Below are 13,383 nucleotides of genomic sequence, written 5' to 3' on the forward strand. Positions count from 1 at the left end.
AGGGAGGCACCACTGAGTCTCCAGGTCACGGACACAGGCCAGGAAGAAAGGTGGAAACAACAGACGTTCAAGGACACAGTAAGGGGGAGAAGAGTCATGGAGTCAGAGCTCAGGGTCAAGGGGACAGGCCGTGGCGGCGGGTGGGGGGAGGGGAACGCAGGTCCAGACCCAGAAGGCCCAACCAAGCTGACATAAAGGCTGTGACAAGAAGGTCCACAGGAGCCTCGGAGACAGGACCCCCGAGCCAGCCGGGGCCTGCCGCAGGAGGGGGCCCAGGAGACTGTGGAGCTGGGCAGGCAGCTCGGGCCGGAGGTCCTCAGGCTGCTACCTCCCCTCCCCCTTCCCCTCTCGCTGCCCGGGAAGGTGCTGGAAAGCCCCCTGTCCCCTGTCACCTTCACTGAGTCCTGCTCCTCGTCCGACTGCTCATACAGCTCGTCCCCCAGGAAGTTCCAGGGCGACTTGGTGCTCTGGGCGGCATAGAGCTGCCAGCGCCAGAGCGACAGCGGGCAGAAGGACACGCGGAGCGGCAGGCTGGCCAGGCTCTCGTTGATGGGGTAGTAGTCCTTCTGCAGGTTCCAGTAGTCGTTGAAGTAGATGATGGGGTAGTAGTCACCACTCACGGCGTCAAACTTCACATCTGCGGGCACGTGGGGCAGGGGCGCCTCTTAGCCCGGGCTGGAGGCCACCGGCACCCAAGAGGCTGGGGAGAGCCCTCGGACCTCCAAGAACAAAGGCAGCACATCCAGGGGCCTGCAGGGATCTGACGGGGCCCCTCTGACAGGGGACGCTTTTTGGCTACACCACAAGGGGCCAAAGGACTGCCTGACCTCAGTGGAGGGAACAGGGCAAAAGAGCCAGGCGGACCCCGCCGGAAGGGGACAGCTAGGGCTCAGCTCCAGCCCACGGCTGCCCCATCCATGATTCCAACATATCGGCTTTGTGAAAGAAGTCAGAAATCTGGGTTTTTAGGCGATGCTGTCCTAACTTCAGACGTTGGGTCCAACAGCTCATGAGCCAGGTGAGACTTGCCAGAGGACTGGTTTTGGCACGCACGCGGGCAGTCAGTGCCGGGGTCACCAGAAGGTACAGGAAGGAGAGAAAATAAAGGGGAGTGCTGGGGGTAGTGGGGACCAAAACTCTCAGGGAGTGGGGGTGGAAAGACAAGGAAACAGCCCGGGCAAGGGCCCGAGGCGGGTGGGGGCTCACACTGGTCCAGAGGAGGAGGCACGCTGCCCTTCACCCACGGCGTGTGATCGTCCACGATGTTGATGGTGATGTTGGGGTGCCAGTGGGAGATCACCTCCACGGGCCCATAGTCCTCGGCCCTCTGAGGGGAGACAGAGTGAGGCAGGGTTGGGAGAGGGGGGCCTCAGAGACACCTGCCTGCTTTCTCCTGAGGGCTCCCGTGACATTTGAGACAGCAGAACAATAACCATCACGGTGACCACTGGCCAAAGGCTCACCGCAGACGGTCCCCATGCCAGCCTTTACAGAATCCCCCCAACTACCTAACAGAGCAGGAGACCCAGGCCTGAGGTCGTGGATGGGGTCATGTACCAGGCTGCAAAGCCTGGCCTTGTGACAGCACGGATGTGGGACCCACACGCAGCCTCCGGGCTTGGGGAGCATCCCTCTCACCAGGGACCAGCTTGTAGAGAAAGGAAGGTCTTGGTGCCCATCACGGGTTAACTCCCCAGCACCCCAGCCTGCCAGGGAGTATTCCTGCTAGAGTCACATCATCAGGTGCCTACTCTGTGCCAGGGTGAGCCTGGGCTCTGGGGCCTGGCTGCTTGGGTGTGAACCCGGGCCCTGCCGGGTCCTGACTGTGACACTCCGGGCAAGTCTCCTGGTCTGAACATGGGAACAGTGACAGGACCCTCCCGGCGGGGCTGGTGAGAAGCGTCTAAGTACGTGCGTGTTCAGCGGGCAGAACGCTTGCTCTGTAGGTGCTGACTGCTGTATGCTTGCCCGGAGTCCTCCCCAGCCTGAGAGGTAGCTCCGATTCCTTACCCGGTTTCCAGAGAGGAAACTGAGGCACAGAGAGGTGAGGTGGCCCAACCAAGCCCCCACAGCGGCTCAGTGGGAGTGCCACAGGGGAACCCGCGGACGCCAGCTGCTGGGCTGTGAAAGGCCAGGTGCTCCCCCAAGATCCGACAGCTGTGCTCGCGTTTACCTTGATCATTTCTGGATCAGCTTCGGTCTCTCCTGTCAACAGGTTCTTGGTTTTCTGAAATCGCCGGCGTTTGTATTTGTTGATCACTGGTGGGGGGGGCGGGGGGGGCAGGGGAAAGAGGGTGGACATGAGACCCGCCGGCACCGGACACCGGACCTCTGCCCACCAACAGCCGCGCACTGGCCCCCAGCCCGCAGCGGACGAGAACAGTGGCCGGAGAGCCGCAACTGCCCCCTCAAACCCCGTCACCCAATCCCCCAACGTCACAGCGACGCCAACATCTGCCGTACTGCCCCCGGCAAAGCCCTGGAGTGGCCCTTCTCCAGAATCCGCTCGGCCCATTCCATCGGCCGCCCCGGGGCCGCCCCCCACCCAGCACGTGCCTCGCATCCAACCACTCCTCCCACCCGCGGGCCACGCTCTCCTCCCGGCCCCCTGGTGGCCCGCTCCTGCCCCCATCACCTTCTCTCCACAAGGCAGCGATCCTTTTGAACCAAGGATCAGCTCACGTGCAGCTGCTCCAGAGCCTCCGAAGGCTCCCGCTCCTGGAGCAGGGCGCCTGCCACGCTCACCACGGCCGCACCGACCTCCCGCCTTCGCCCGCCTCACTCCTCTCTCCTCGCACCCGCCAACCCCGGGCCTTCCGAGGTGCCGCTCCATCTCCCCGGCACGCACCCGCCGTGGTCGGAACCTTCCCGCCTGGCTCCTCTGTACCCTTCAGGTCCCTGGTGACAGGCCAGCCGCCCTCCTTGCCACTTCTGTCTCCTCCACCACTTTTTGCCCCGGCCCCAAGTTCACCTCCCCGTCGGCTGGCTCGTTCGCTGCCTCGTCCGGTCTGCCAACCCCAGGACTGACAACTAGTAGAACCCAGAGACACAAACAGGGGGGCTGTGGACAGTTCTGGAGAAGGCCCGGAGCCACCAATGTGAGAGATACTGAGGGGCTGTGAATCCCCAGCCGGCAGTGGACCTCACTTCCCCTTGCAGAGGCCAGGTTGGCTACGGGCCCCCTTGTCATCCTGCCCGGAAGACTGCCAAGACTTGCCAGGAAGAGGACGCCGGTGCCCGCCTGAGCTCCGTCTCCCCTCCTCCGCCCTGGCCCTGTACTCTTCAGCTCTTCCGCCCCTCCCAGGACTCCCTCCTGCCCGAGGGCCGGGGAGAGAGGGGGAAATGCGAAAGGGAGCGGGCCAAGGGTGGGGGCTCTGGGGTCACATCCCGGCTCCGGCTCCCCGAGGGACCTCCGTGAGCTACATCGCTTCCTTGGGCTTCAGTCCCTCCTCCGGAGAATGGGGTTCAAAGCCCCACCCCTTCTTGGCAGAACCGCTGGGAAGTGGCTCCCTGCTCTACAGGGTCCCTGCCCGTCACATTAACACCAGCCACAGGGCCCAGATCCCTCTCACCGACTCGGAACCAGGGCTCGGGACTCTTGGACTCTATGGATGAGCTCAAGTGTGAAAAGCCTTCTGGGAATTGGCTTTTGGTTTCAGGCCAGAGCCTGCTGCTCTCCCTGTCGGCGTCAACATCACCCACCACTCCTCCCACGTCCATTCATTGGAGACCTTGCCTCCATGTCCAGGGAGAGCAGGAAACACCCAAGGGTGGGCATCCTGGAGGGAACCTTCCAGGCGGACGTGCCCTGCTCCTGTTCCAGGGAGAGGCTGTCCAGGGAAGGGAGGAGCCGTATCCGGCCTGGCCCCAGAAGGAGAGTGGCTTCGGCTCAGGTGGCATTCTATGATTTGGTGGCATGCAAAATGGCCTATAACATGAGATGGCCCTGCCTTCCGTGGGGGACAAGAGTCCCCTTTTCTCGCAGTTACAGCTCCCGGAACGGCACCAGCCAGTATAGTCAGTGGCCACAGGAGGCTGTGGACACTGATGACGTGGCTGGGCCAGACCGAGATCTGCTGTGAGTGCATAACACACACTAGATTTCAAAAGTTAAGGCGGGGGCGCCTGGGTGGCTCAGTCGGTTGAGTGTCCAACTTTGGCTCAAGGTCTCACCGTTCATGAATTCGAGCCCCACATCGGACTCTGTGCTAACGGCTCAGAGCCTGGAGCCCGCTTCGGATTCTGTGTCTCCCTCTCTCTCTGCCCCTCCCCCGTTCGAGCTCAGTCTCTCTCTCAAGAATAAAAACGTCAAAAAAAAAAAAAAAAAAAAAAACCAAACCAAAACAAACAAAAAAACAAACAAACTTAAGGCAAAGACGAAGATACCCCACCAATTTTCCCCATTGGTTCCACACTGAAATGACAACGTGTTGACCTCAATAAAACTATTGCTAACACTAAGTGGCCACTAGAAAGCGTAAAGGACTTCTGTGGCTGCTGTTAGCTCTATGACACCATCCTCCTCTATGCCCTAACTACTGGCCCTCTGGGGACAGAGACAGAGGGGACTTCTCTGATCCCACACTCCCGTTCTTCCCCCTGGACTTGACGTGGGACCAGCTCCGAGTCCCTCCAAGCCCCGCTCCAAGGGGTCCAGCTGCAAGGCCGGGAAGGGAGGCCTGGAGGGTCCTAGTGGGCTTTTCATGTTCAGGTCCATGGGCTACAGATGCTATTTTGCAGACCACGCCAACACGTGTCACGCTGACCACGAACATGACCTTAGCCGCGCAGGAATACGGATCACATTTCACCAAAAGGCAAAACCCCAGAAAATAACACTGGCGTCGGTCGGGGGCAAATGAGAGGCGGGCGAGCCGCCCCCCTCCTGAGCCACGTTCAAGGCAGCCTCCGAGGTGTCCGGCACATGTAACCCGGAGCTCCCGACAAATCCCACTCCCAGGGCCACACCTGTGGAGTCTACCCACGCAAGCCACGCTCCCTCCGCTTGCCTCTGCCTGCACCAGATCCCGCTAGCGGATGCCACACATCACGTTCCACAGACACACGCACACGGCAGAGCTCAGCACACGCGAGGGGACTTCTGCCAATCAGTTCTGGAGACTGAGACAGGGTCACCGACCTTTTTTTTTTTTTTGCCCAGTACAGGTGATAATGAAAAAATTAGATCGTCCTCTGGGATATTTTTATACCCTCCAAAATTAGCAAAGACCTAACCCGCACGAGGAGACGTACATCTATCACTGCCCCACACAAAAACAGCCGGAGGGATCTGAACTCAATCCCCAGGCACGATGAACTAAAAGCAAGGTGGGCACACGAGACTCACAAGAAGGGAACGGGAACTTCCTGAGGGAGCCATGGAGTTTCTAGATCTGCTGAAGCCCAAGTACGGTGAGAGAGTCCTACAGGGCGGCCAATCAGGACACGGTGGACTCCAGGACAAAGACACAAAGTGGGAGCAAAAAGACGCCAACCACGATGAAGCTCGTGCAAAATGAGAAGTTGGACCGGAAGGGAAAAACAACTGTGCTCACCATGTGGCTCGGATGCAAACAAGCCACGCCACTGAATATTAACGTAATCAAAATCTTACTCCTGTGTTAGGGTTTTCTCTTCCAGAGCAGGAAGTGAAGAAAAATGTCTAAAACTGAAAAACCAAGAAACCGCGGCATCACCCGGTTAATCGGGAACTGTGGAGGTTCAACAAGTAGCCGAAGAACGGCTACCGGAGCTTGAGAGCAGTTGGCTGTGGGGAGTGGGAAGGGGGGGAAAGGGGAGAGGTGAAGGGAGACAGGACTCGCGCCCTTTTGTTGAATTATTTGGATTTTAAACCGCGTATGCGCAAGAAGAGTTGAAGTTGAAGATGAAGCCCCGGGCAGAGAAAAACCCTGGTCAGACTACGTCGGAAGTCCCAAGTGGCCGGCCCTCCCCCAGGGCTTGTCGGGGTCACTCGGAGTCCCTGGGTTTTATCCACAGAGTCGGGATTCTTCTGGTGAACAGCCAGCGCCAGACGGCTGGCCGGCCAGAATGAGGACGGGGAGGGGGGTGCCTCATCCAGCCGCGTGGCCCTCACAGCACACTCACCCGGGAACACCCTGGGAGCCAGGCACCACCCCACAGGACCCCCGCAGGGCGGTGCGTTTGCGCAAGACCCGTTCGCGCGGTTACAGACGCCACACAGGAGATGAGCCCCAAGAGTCCTCCCGGCTTCACCCTGCTTACTCTTTGTTGCTCCCTCACAGACCATTCTGGAACGTCCGCTCCCACCAGGCCTGGCAGCGGGCACAAGCCAGCCCCGCCCTCCCCCTGCCCTCCCCTTCTAGGAAGCCCGTCCCCACTTTCAAAAGTCCCTTTCTCTACCTGCTCTCTGACTCCTCCCCTGTCAGTTACCAGTTGGAGCTGGCCTGCCCACCCCAGCTGCGCCCCCCCCCCCCCCCCCCCGGCTGGGGTTCCTGCCTGCCCTTGTGGGCCTGGAGTTGGGGGTCTGCCGCCCGGTGGGGGTGCTTACTCCGTGACATGTGGACGGTGGCGAGCCGGCGGTACAGGGCCTTCTGCCGGGGGTCCGGGTGGAAGCCGCTCTTGGTGAAGTACACGTGGATATAGATGGAACCGTTCTGCTGGACGCTCTGCAAGGCACACCGACGGGAAAAGGAAAGGCTGAGCCCCTCTCGGCACCCGGCTCCGGGCCCCTGCTCCGGAGTGCTGGCGCGGGCCGGCATGGCCGGGCGCCCGCGGGCAAGCCACTGATGTCAGACACGCTCAGGTCCGAGGCCCGCCTCGAACGCACCCTGGCTGTGTGACCCTGGGCTCCACCTGGCGGGGCCTCAGTGCCCGTATCTGTCACCTACGATCTCCCCAGGAAGGGGACTACTCTCACTCCCACCTGACGCAGGTGAGGAAACCCAAGACGGTGGTCATGTGCCTGAGGCCCGTCTGCTCCTCAAGCAGAGCTTGGATTAACTCGGCCACACCGTGTCCCCGTCACTTCCCTGCCTTTTAAGCCCACCTCTGTGTTAATTATGTTTTGTGTATTTTTATTGTTTCAACATCTTGGGGGGGGGGGGGCTCCCCTGGCTGGGGAGAGGCCGCCCCTCCCAGGGCTACTAATGCCTAGAGACAAACAACTCACCTGCCCATCCAAGCCCACACTCCTGCCCACTCCCCTGGTCTGCCTGATCTCATACCCCAAGCTGCCCTGAATCACCCAGCACCAGGTCCACACCGCTGGAGACCACCCCTCCAGCCCAGAGCCCACCGAACTAGCCGATCCTAAGCTGCTTCCCTTGCCTGCCTTGCTTTTCCCGTGGAAACTCCGGCAAAGGCTCCTGACCAAACCCGGTGCCTCCCCTGCGGCCCCGAGTGGGAAATGCATGTAGTGAGTTAAAATCAGGCACAAGCGAGCCACCTCCCCCCACCCCAAAGCAGCTGGGAAGGAGGGTTAGACTGGACGCTGGGGAGCAGCTCTCACCACCCAACCTGCGGCCCCCTCGGCCTTCCTGGGGTCTCGTGGCAAGGACGAGGACGAGGACGAGGACGGGGCCGGGGGCCGGGCCTGAGGTCTCGGCCGAGCCACTCCTCTGCAAGCTACCCTACCCGCCTCGGAAAGACCGTGCACGCACCCTACTTCCAGGCACCCAGCCAGAGCAGACATCACTCCCCCCCACCCAGGGGCTGAGGAGAAGACCCGCTGGGGAGAAATGAAAGACAGGGCAGCCCCAGAGAGACGTCCCCACCCACTGGTCCACCGATCCATTACTTTCACTGACACGCGTATTCGCTGAGGTATCGGCCCCACGCCGTGCAGGGCTGGGGACACAGTGGTGACCAAACCAGCCCTGGGAGGGACAACCCAGAGCGGGCAGGCTTGGATGCAGAAGTCCAGAGAAGGCCAGCTGCCCGAGCCTGAGCGTCAAGGAAGGCTCCCTGGGGGAGGCAGATTCGGACCCGGGGCTGCCGGAGTCCAGAGCCAGATGGCCTGAGCTCGCCTGAGCTCGAATCGCTCACGAGCCATCTGACCTTGTAAGTCACCTAAGCTCTCTCTCCGCCCTAGAGGTAGCTGGGAGGATCCCAGACCAATTTCAACCCCACCCACATTTTTCAGATGGGGAGGCCAAGGCCCAGAGACCTTGGGGACCTCCCTGTGGTCACACAGCGTGACAACGGAGGACAGCGCCCGGCCTGGAGCCTGCACTCAGCGGCCCAGGAGCTGCCCCCACCTGCGGGATGTCGAGCTCGGCGAAGTGCTCGTAGCAGCCGTCCGAGTTCTCGCCGCTGGTCCAGTCGCCGTACACGAGGTCGTGCTGTTCCCAGAAGAGCGCCGACGTGGCGTTGAAGTCTGTAAAGTGCTCGTGCTCGGAGATGTACACGTGCAGGTTCTGTGGGGGGGGGCGGGCGGGGAGGGGGCTCAGGGCTGCTGCCGAGCCTCTGAAGGCTGGGGGATAAAGAGCCGGCAGCACACTGATACCCCTGGTGTTGTGGAGGGAGCGGAAAGGGGGCAGGTGAAAAACGGCAGCTGCTAGAATAAATGTTTTTTCTCAACCCTCCCCCGCCACCACGTCTGTCTTGGTCCGAGCCTGTGGCATCCATGAGCAAGAAACAGCCAAAGAGGGGCGCCTGGGTGGCTCAGTCGGTTGAGCGTCCGACTTCAGCTCAGGTCACGATCTCGCGGTCCGTGAGTTCGAGCCCCGCGTCGGGCTCTGGGCTGACGGCTCAGAGCCTGGAGCCTGCTTCCGATTCTGTGTCTCCCTCTCTCTCTGCCCCTCCCCTGTTCATGCTCTGTCTCTCTCTGTCTCAAAAATAAATAAAAACGTTAAAAAAAAAAAAAAAAAAAGAAACAGCCAAAGAACAGCCAGCCTGCCACTTAGAATCTGGGGGCAGCGCCTGACTGGCTCGGCTGGCTAGCAATGGAGTGAGTTTGAGCCCCACTTCTTACTTGAAAGAAAGAAAGAAAGAAAGAAAGAAAGAAAGAAAGAAAGAAAGAAAGAAAGAAAGAAGAATTTGGGGTCAGAAGGGATCAAAGTCTCTGGAATTATCTTCTCCTTTCTCAGTCTTACAGCCTTCTTGGTCAGAGCTCTGCAGGCTTGTGGATAAAGCACAGTCAGAGCGGCAAGAGGGTTAGCTGGTCCCTGAAAACACCAGGGAAGTGGAGAAACCAGGTCTCAGAGAGCACCCTCCCTTCACAAGTCCCCTTGGCCATCTTTGTCCAGAGCCCCAGAGGCCCACTGATAAAGCACATCTGAGCAGTGGGCACCCGCTAACCAGAACTCTGTGCAGTCGGGGATCCCAGAGCTGCGGAGAAGCACAAAGGCGGGAGGAGTCTGGGTTACCAGGGTCTGAGCACTGGCTGCGGGTGCTCCCAAACCCCGGCCACTCGGGATCCTGCAGGACAGGATGCGTGTCCCTCGTCCCCCTCTGCTGGGCTCCTCGCTCTCTCCCTCCTGTTTCTTTCCAACCCGTCCCCTGCACACCTCTCTTCACAATTCTGAAACCTAAGCGGACTTTTGAAGTACGTACAGGCCCTGTTAAAAGCGTTTGCGAACAACTGCGTGAAACCTCTGATGTCTCTCTTCCCCACAAAACCAGAATTTACTCTTTCCTTAAGCGTGTTGCTAGATTGACACAGGTCTCATGGGCTGAGAATGGACCCGGAGCTCCTCAAGCCCAGACCCGTGCGCGGCTGACAGTGACCAGGGACCTGTCTGTCCCAACTGCTCACGCCGCTCCCTCACACCCTCCCCCACACCGTCATCTCCTGAGTCTGGCCTCCCAGCCGGCGGTTACCATTAAAGTGTCTTTGGGGAACAGGTTGCGGCTGGCGACGCGCGGGGCTCCTCCGGGGCCCGCCTGGTCCTGAGGGGCCGGCCCTCGGCGGAACCAGCTGCTGATGACCCAGATGATGAAGATCCTGAGGAGGCAAGCAGGACAGGTGGTGAGTCCCAAGCCTCTTCTTTGCAACGTGGGTCTGCCTGACCTCCTCCAGACTCAGCACCAGCTAGGTAGGGCCTGACCCGGAGCAGGTGACGGAGCAGGGAGCAGGGAGGGCCCCTGAGAAGGCAGCCCCCGGGCTGCTGGGAAGACAAGATGCCCCCAGAGGCCATATCTGGGGTGCTGCCCACGTTTCCCAAAAGGCCCTGGTGGCCGCGGGGCTGCAAGGGCTTGGACCTTCTAACCTCAGACCTAGGAAACCTAACACGCCAGGCCTCTGGGACCCCAAAGTGAGAGGACCCTAAGAATCTGGAACCTCAGCATTTTGGAGGCACGGCACCTTTGAGAGCCACATTCTAGAACTTCAAGTCAACTGAAGTACTTGAGAAGCAGACAGTGAGTCAAGGGTTAGTCCCAAGTTTTAGTAATGTTGGGCTAGGCGATTCAGGCCAACACTGCGGTTGGAAACAACTTGGAAAAGATTAGTAAAAATTAATATACTAAGAACATATCAATGCTGGATTTCTATACATAATTATGTATCTTGATGTAGCAAAGATATATTCTGCTCGTGGTTCTCTTAGGTATGTTTTTTTTTATCAAGTTTATGTACGAATATATGTAAATACATACTATCTTTTTAAGTTCTAATTATTTATTCATTTAAATAATCTCTGCACCCAACGTGGGGCTTGAACCCACGACCCCGAGATCAAGAGTTATAATCTCCACCGCCTGAGGTAGCCCCTGTAAATACATTTTCTTAAAAACACTGAAGAATATATCCAAGGGATACAGGTGTGCTGTTTTTTTTTTTTTTTTTTTTTTTTAATGTTTATTTTTGAGAGAGACAGAGACAGAATGCGAGTGGGTTAGGGGCAGAGAGAGAGGGAGACACAGAATCCGAAACAGGCTCCAGGCCCTGAGCTGTCAGCACAGAGCCCGATGCGGGGCTCGAACTCACGAGCTGTGAGATCATGACCTGAGCCGAAGTCGGACGCTCAACTGACTGAGCCACCCAGGTGCCCCCAGGTGCGCTGTTTTGAAGGAACACATGCGCCCCCATGTTTATAGCAGCACTATCAACAATAGCCAAAGTATGGACAGAGCCCAAATGTCCATCGATGGATGAATGGATAAAGAAGATGTGGTCTATATATACAGTGGAGTATTACTTGGCAATCAAAAAGAACGAAATCTTGCCATTTGCAACTACGTGGATGGAATTGGAGGGTATCATGCTAAGTGAAATTAGTCAGAGAAAGACAAAATCATACAACTTCACTCATACAAGGACTTTAAGAGACAAAACAGATGAACACAAGGGAAGGGAAACAAAAATAACATAAAAACAGGGAGGGGGACAAAACATAAGAGACTCATAAATATGGGGAACAAACTGAGGGTTGCTGGAGGGGTTGTGGGAGGGGGGGATGGCCTAAATGGGTAAGGGGCACTAAGGAATCTACTCCTGAAATCATTGTTGCACTATATGCTAACTAATTTGGATGCAAATTTAAAAAAATTAAATTAAAAACAAAAAAACACTGAAGAATGAACAACACTATAGATTTACCAGGCAAAAACTGAAGGGAAGACTGGAAACAAGAGAAATGAAACGCTACCAGAAGCTTCTTTTTATGTCTGAGGACACTTGCCAGGTATTCTGGTGGGTAACAGAAATGCTAGCCGAGACCCACACAGGGTAACCAGAGACCTACGACATGAGAAACTAAGACCCCACAGGGCCCCACACCCAGGACCCAGGAGGCAGGTGAGGCCGGGCCCTCCTCAGGAATCACCTGGTGCAAAGAGACCTCGGATGGTTGATGCCCCCAGCAGCCAGTGGATGGAAAGCATGTCCTCCTGGAGAAAATATGTTCATCCTAGGTCTGAAATTATTCCGACAAATAATTCTGAGATGCTCACAACAACTCAACTCTGATGTTGCAGAATCTGTTACAAAAACCCTCAAAATTTGAGGGCACCTGGGTGGCTCAGTCGGTTAAGCGTCCGACTTCGGCTCGGGTCATGATCTCGCGGTCCGTGAGTTCGAGCCCCACGTTGGACTCTGTGCTGACAGCTCGGAGCCTGGCGCCTGCTTCGGATTCTGTGTCTCCCTCTCTCTCTCTGCCCCTCCGCTGCTCAGGGTCTACCTCTCTGTCTCTCAATAATAAACGTTCAAAAAATATTAAAAAAAAAAAAAACCCTCAAAATTTGCATCAAGAGAGCTTTATTTTTTTTAATGTTTATTTTTGAGAGACAGAGAGAGCATGAGCAGGGGAGGGGCAGCGAGAGAGGGAGACACAGAATCCCAAGCAAGCTCCAGGCTCTGAGCTGTCAGCCCAGAGCCCGACGCAGAGCTCGAACCCATGAACCGTCAGATCACAACCTGAGCCGAAGCCGGACGCTTAACCAACTGAGCCACCCAGGGGCCCCAAGAGAACTTTCAAAGTACCATGCTGGCAGCACGTGACTCTTGACCTCGGGGTCATGAGTTTGAGCCTCACGTGGGGGGCAGAGTTTACTTTGAGGCAGAAGTACCGTATATTCAGTAACATGACAGAAAAAACAGAAACAAAACCAAAATGACACAAAAACAAATACACTGGCGTCCTATTTTCAATCCACAAAACTGAATAAACGCAATATTGCACAGCCTTAGAATCAGCATTGACTTCGCAGTATTTCCAGGACATACTATTAAAAGAGAAAGGCGAAGGGAGCCTGGGTGGCTCGGTCGGTTAAGCATCTGACTCTCGATCTCAGCTCGGGTCCTGATCTTACAGTTCATGGGTTCGAGCCCCAAGTTGGGATCAGTGCTGACAGCACAGAGCCTACTTGGATTCTCTCTCCCTCTCTCTCTGCCCCTCCACCGCTCACGCAAGTGTGTGCTTTCCCAAATAAATAAACATTAAAAAAAAAATTTTGTTTAGATAAAAGAGAGAGGCAAGTATGGAAAGAAAGGAAGAGAAGGAAAGTATGTAGAATAGGACTCCAATTTTGTATAATAAACATGTTAAAAAACAACAAATCTGAGGGGGAGGAGGGAATGGGAGTTAAGTGTTTAATGGGTACAGTGTTTCAGTTGGGGAAGATGGAAAAGTTCTAAAGGGGCACCTGCCTGGCTTGGTCAGAAAACCATGGGACTCTTTATCTTAGGATTGTGAGTTCTAGCCCCACATTGGGTGTAGAGGTTACTTAAAAAACAAGCAAACTGGGGCGCCTGGGTGGCGCAGTCGGTTAAGCGTCCGACTTCAGCCAGGTCACGATCTCGCGGTCCGTGAGTTCGAGCCCCGCGTCAGGCTCTGGGCCAATGGCTCGGAGCCTGGAGCCTGTTTCCGATTCTGTGTCTCCCTCTCTCTCTGCCCCTCCCCCGTTCATGCTCTGTCTCTCTCTGTCCCAAAAATAAATTAAAAATGTTGAAAAAAAAAAAAA

The 13,383-nt window shown here is 56.9% G+C and overlaps 1 protein-coding gene across 1 annotated transcript in view; it reads right to left on the reverse strand.

Moving 5' to 3' along the window:
* The window catches only part of CLPTM1 (CLPTM1 regulator of GABA type A receptor forward trafficking), a 32,583-nt gene that overhangs the window by 4,971 nt on the left and 14,229 nt on the right, over positions 1-13,383 (reverse strand). Inside the window, exons 3-8 of the mRNA XM_058706223.1 lie at positions 9,802-9,925; positions 8,238-8,396; positions 6,530-6,647; positions 2,174-2,259; positions 1,207-1,327; positions 393-637 (exon numbers count right to left, since the gene is read on the reverse strand). Coding sequence (XP_058562206.1) covers positions 393-637; positions 1,207-1,327; positions 2,174-2,259; positions 6,530-6,647; positions 8,238-8,396; positions 9,802-9,925 — 853 coding nt within the window. The remainder of the gene's footprint in view (positions 1-392; positions 638-1,206; positions 1,328-2,173; positions 2,260-6,529; positions 6,648-8,237; positions 8,397-9,801; positions 9,926-13,383) is intronic.

Source organism: Neofelis nebulosa, chromosome 17, assembly GCF_028018385.1.
Source record: "Neofelis nebulosa isolate mNeoNeb1 chromosome 17, mNeoNeb1.pri, whole genome shotgun sequence".
Lineage (NCBI taxonomy): Eukaryota > Metazoa > Chordata > Mammalia > Carnivora > Felidae > Neofelis > Neofelis nebulosa.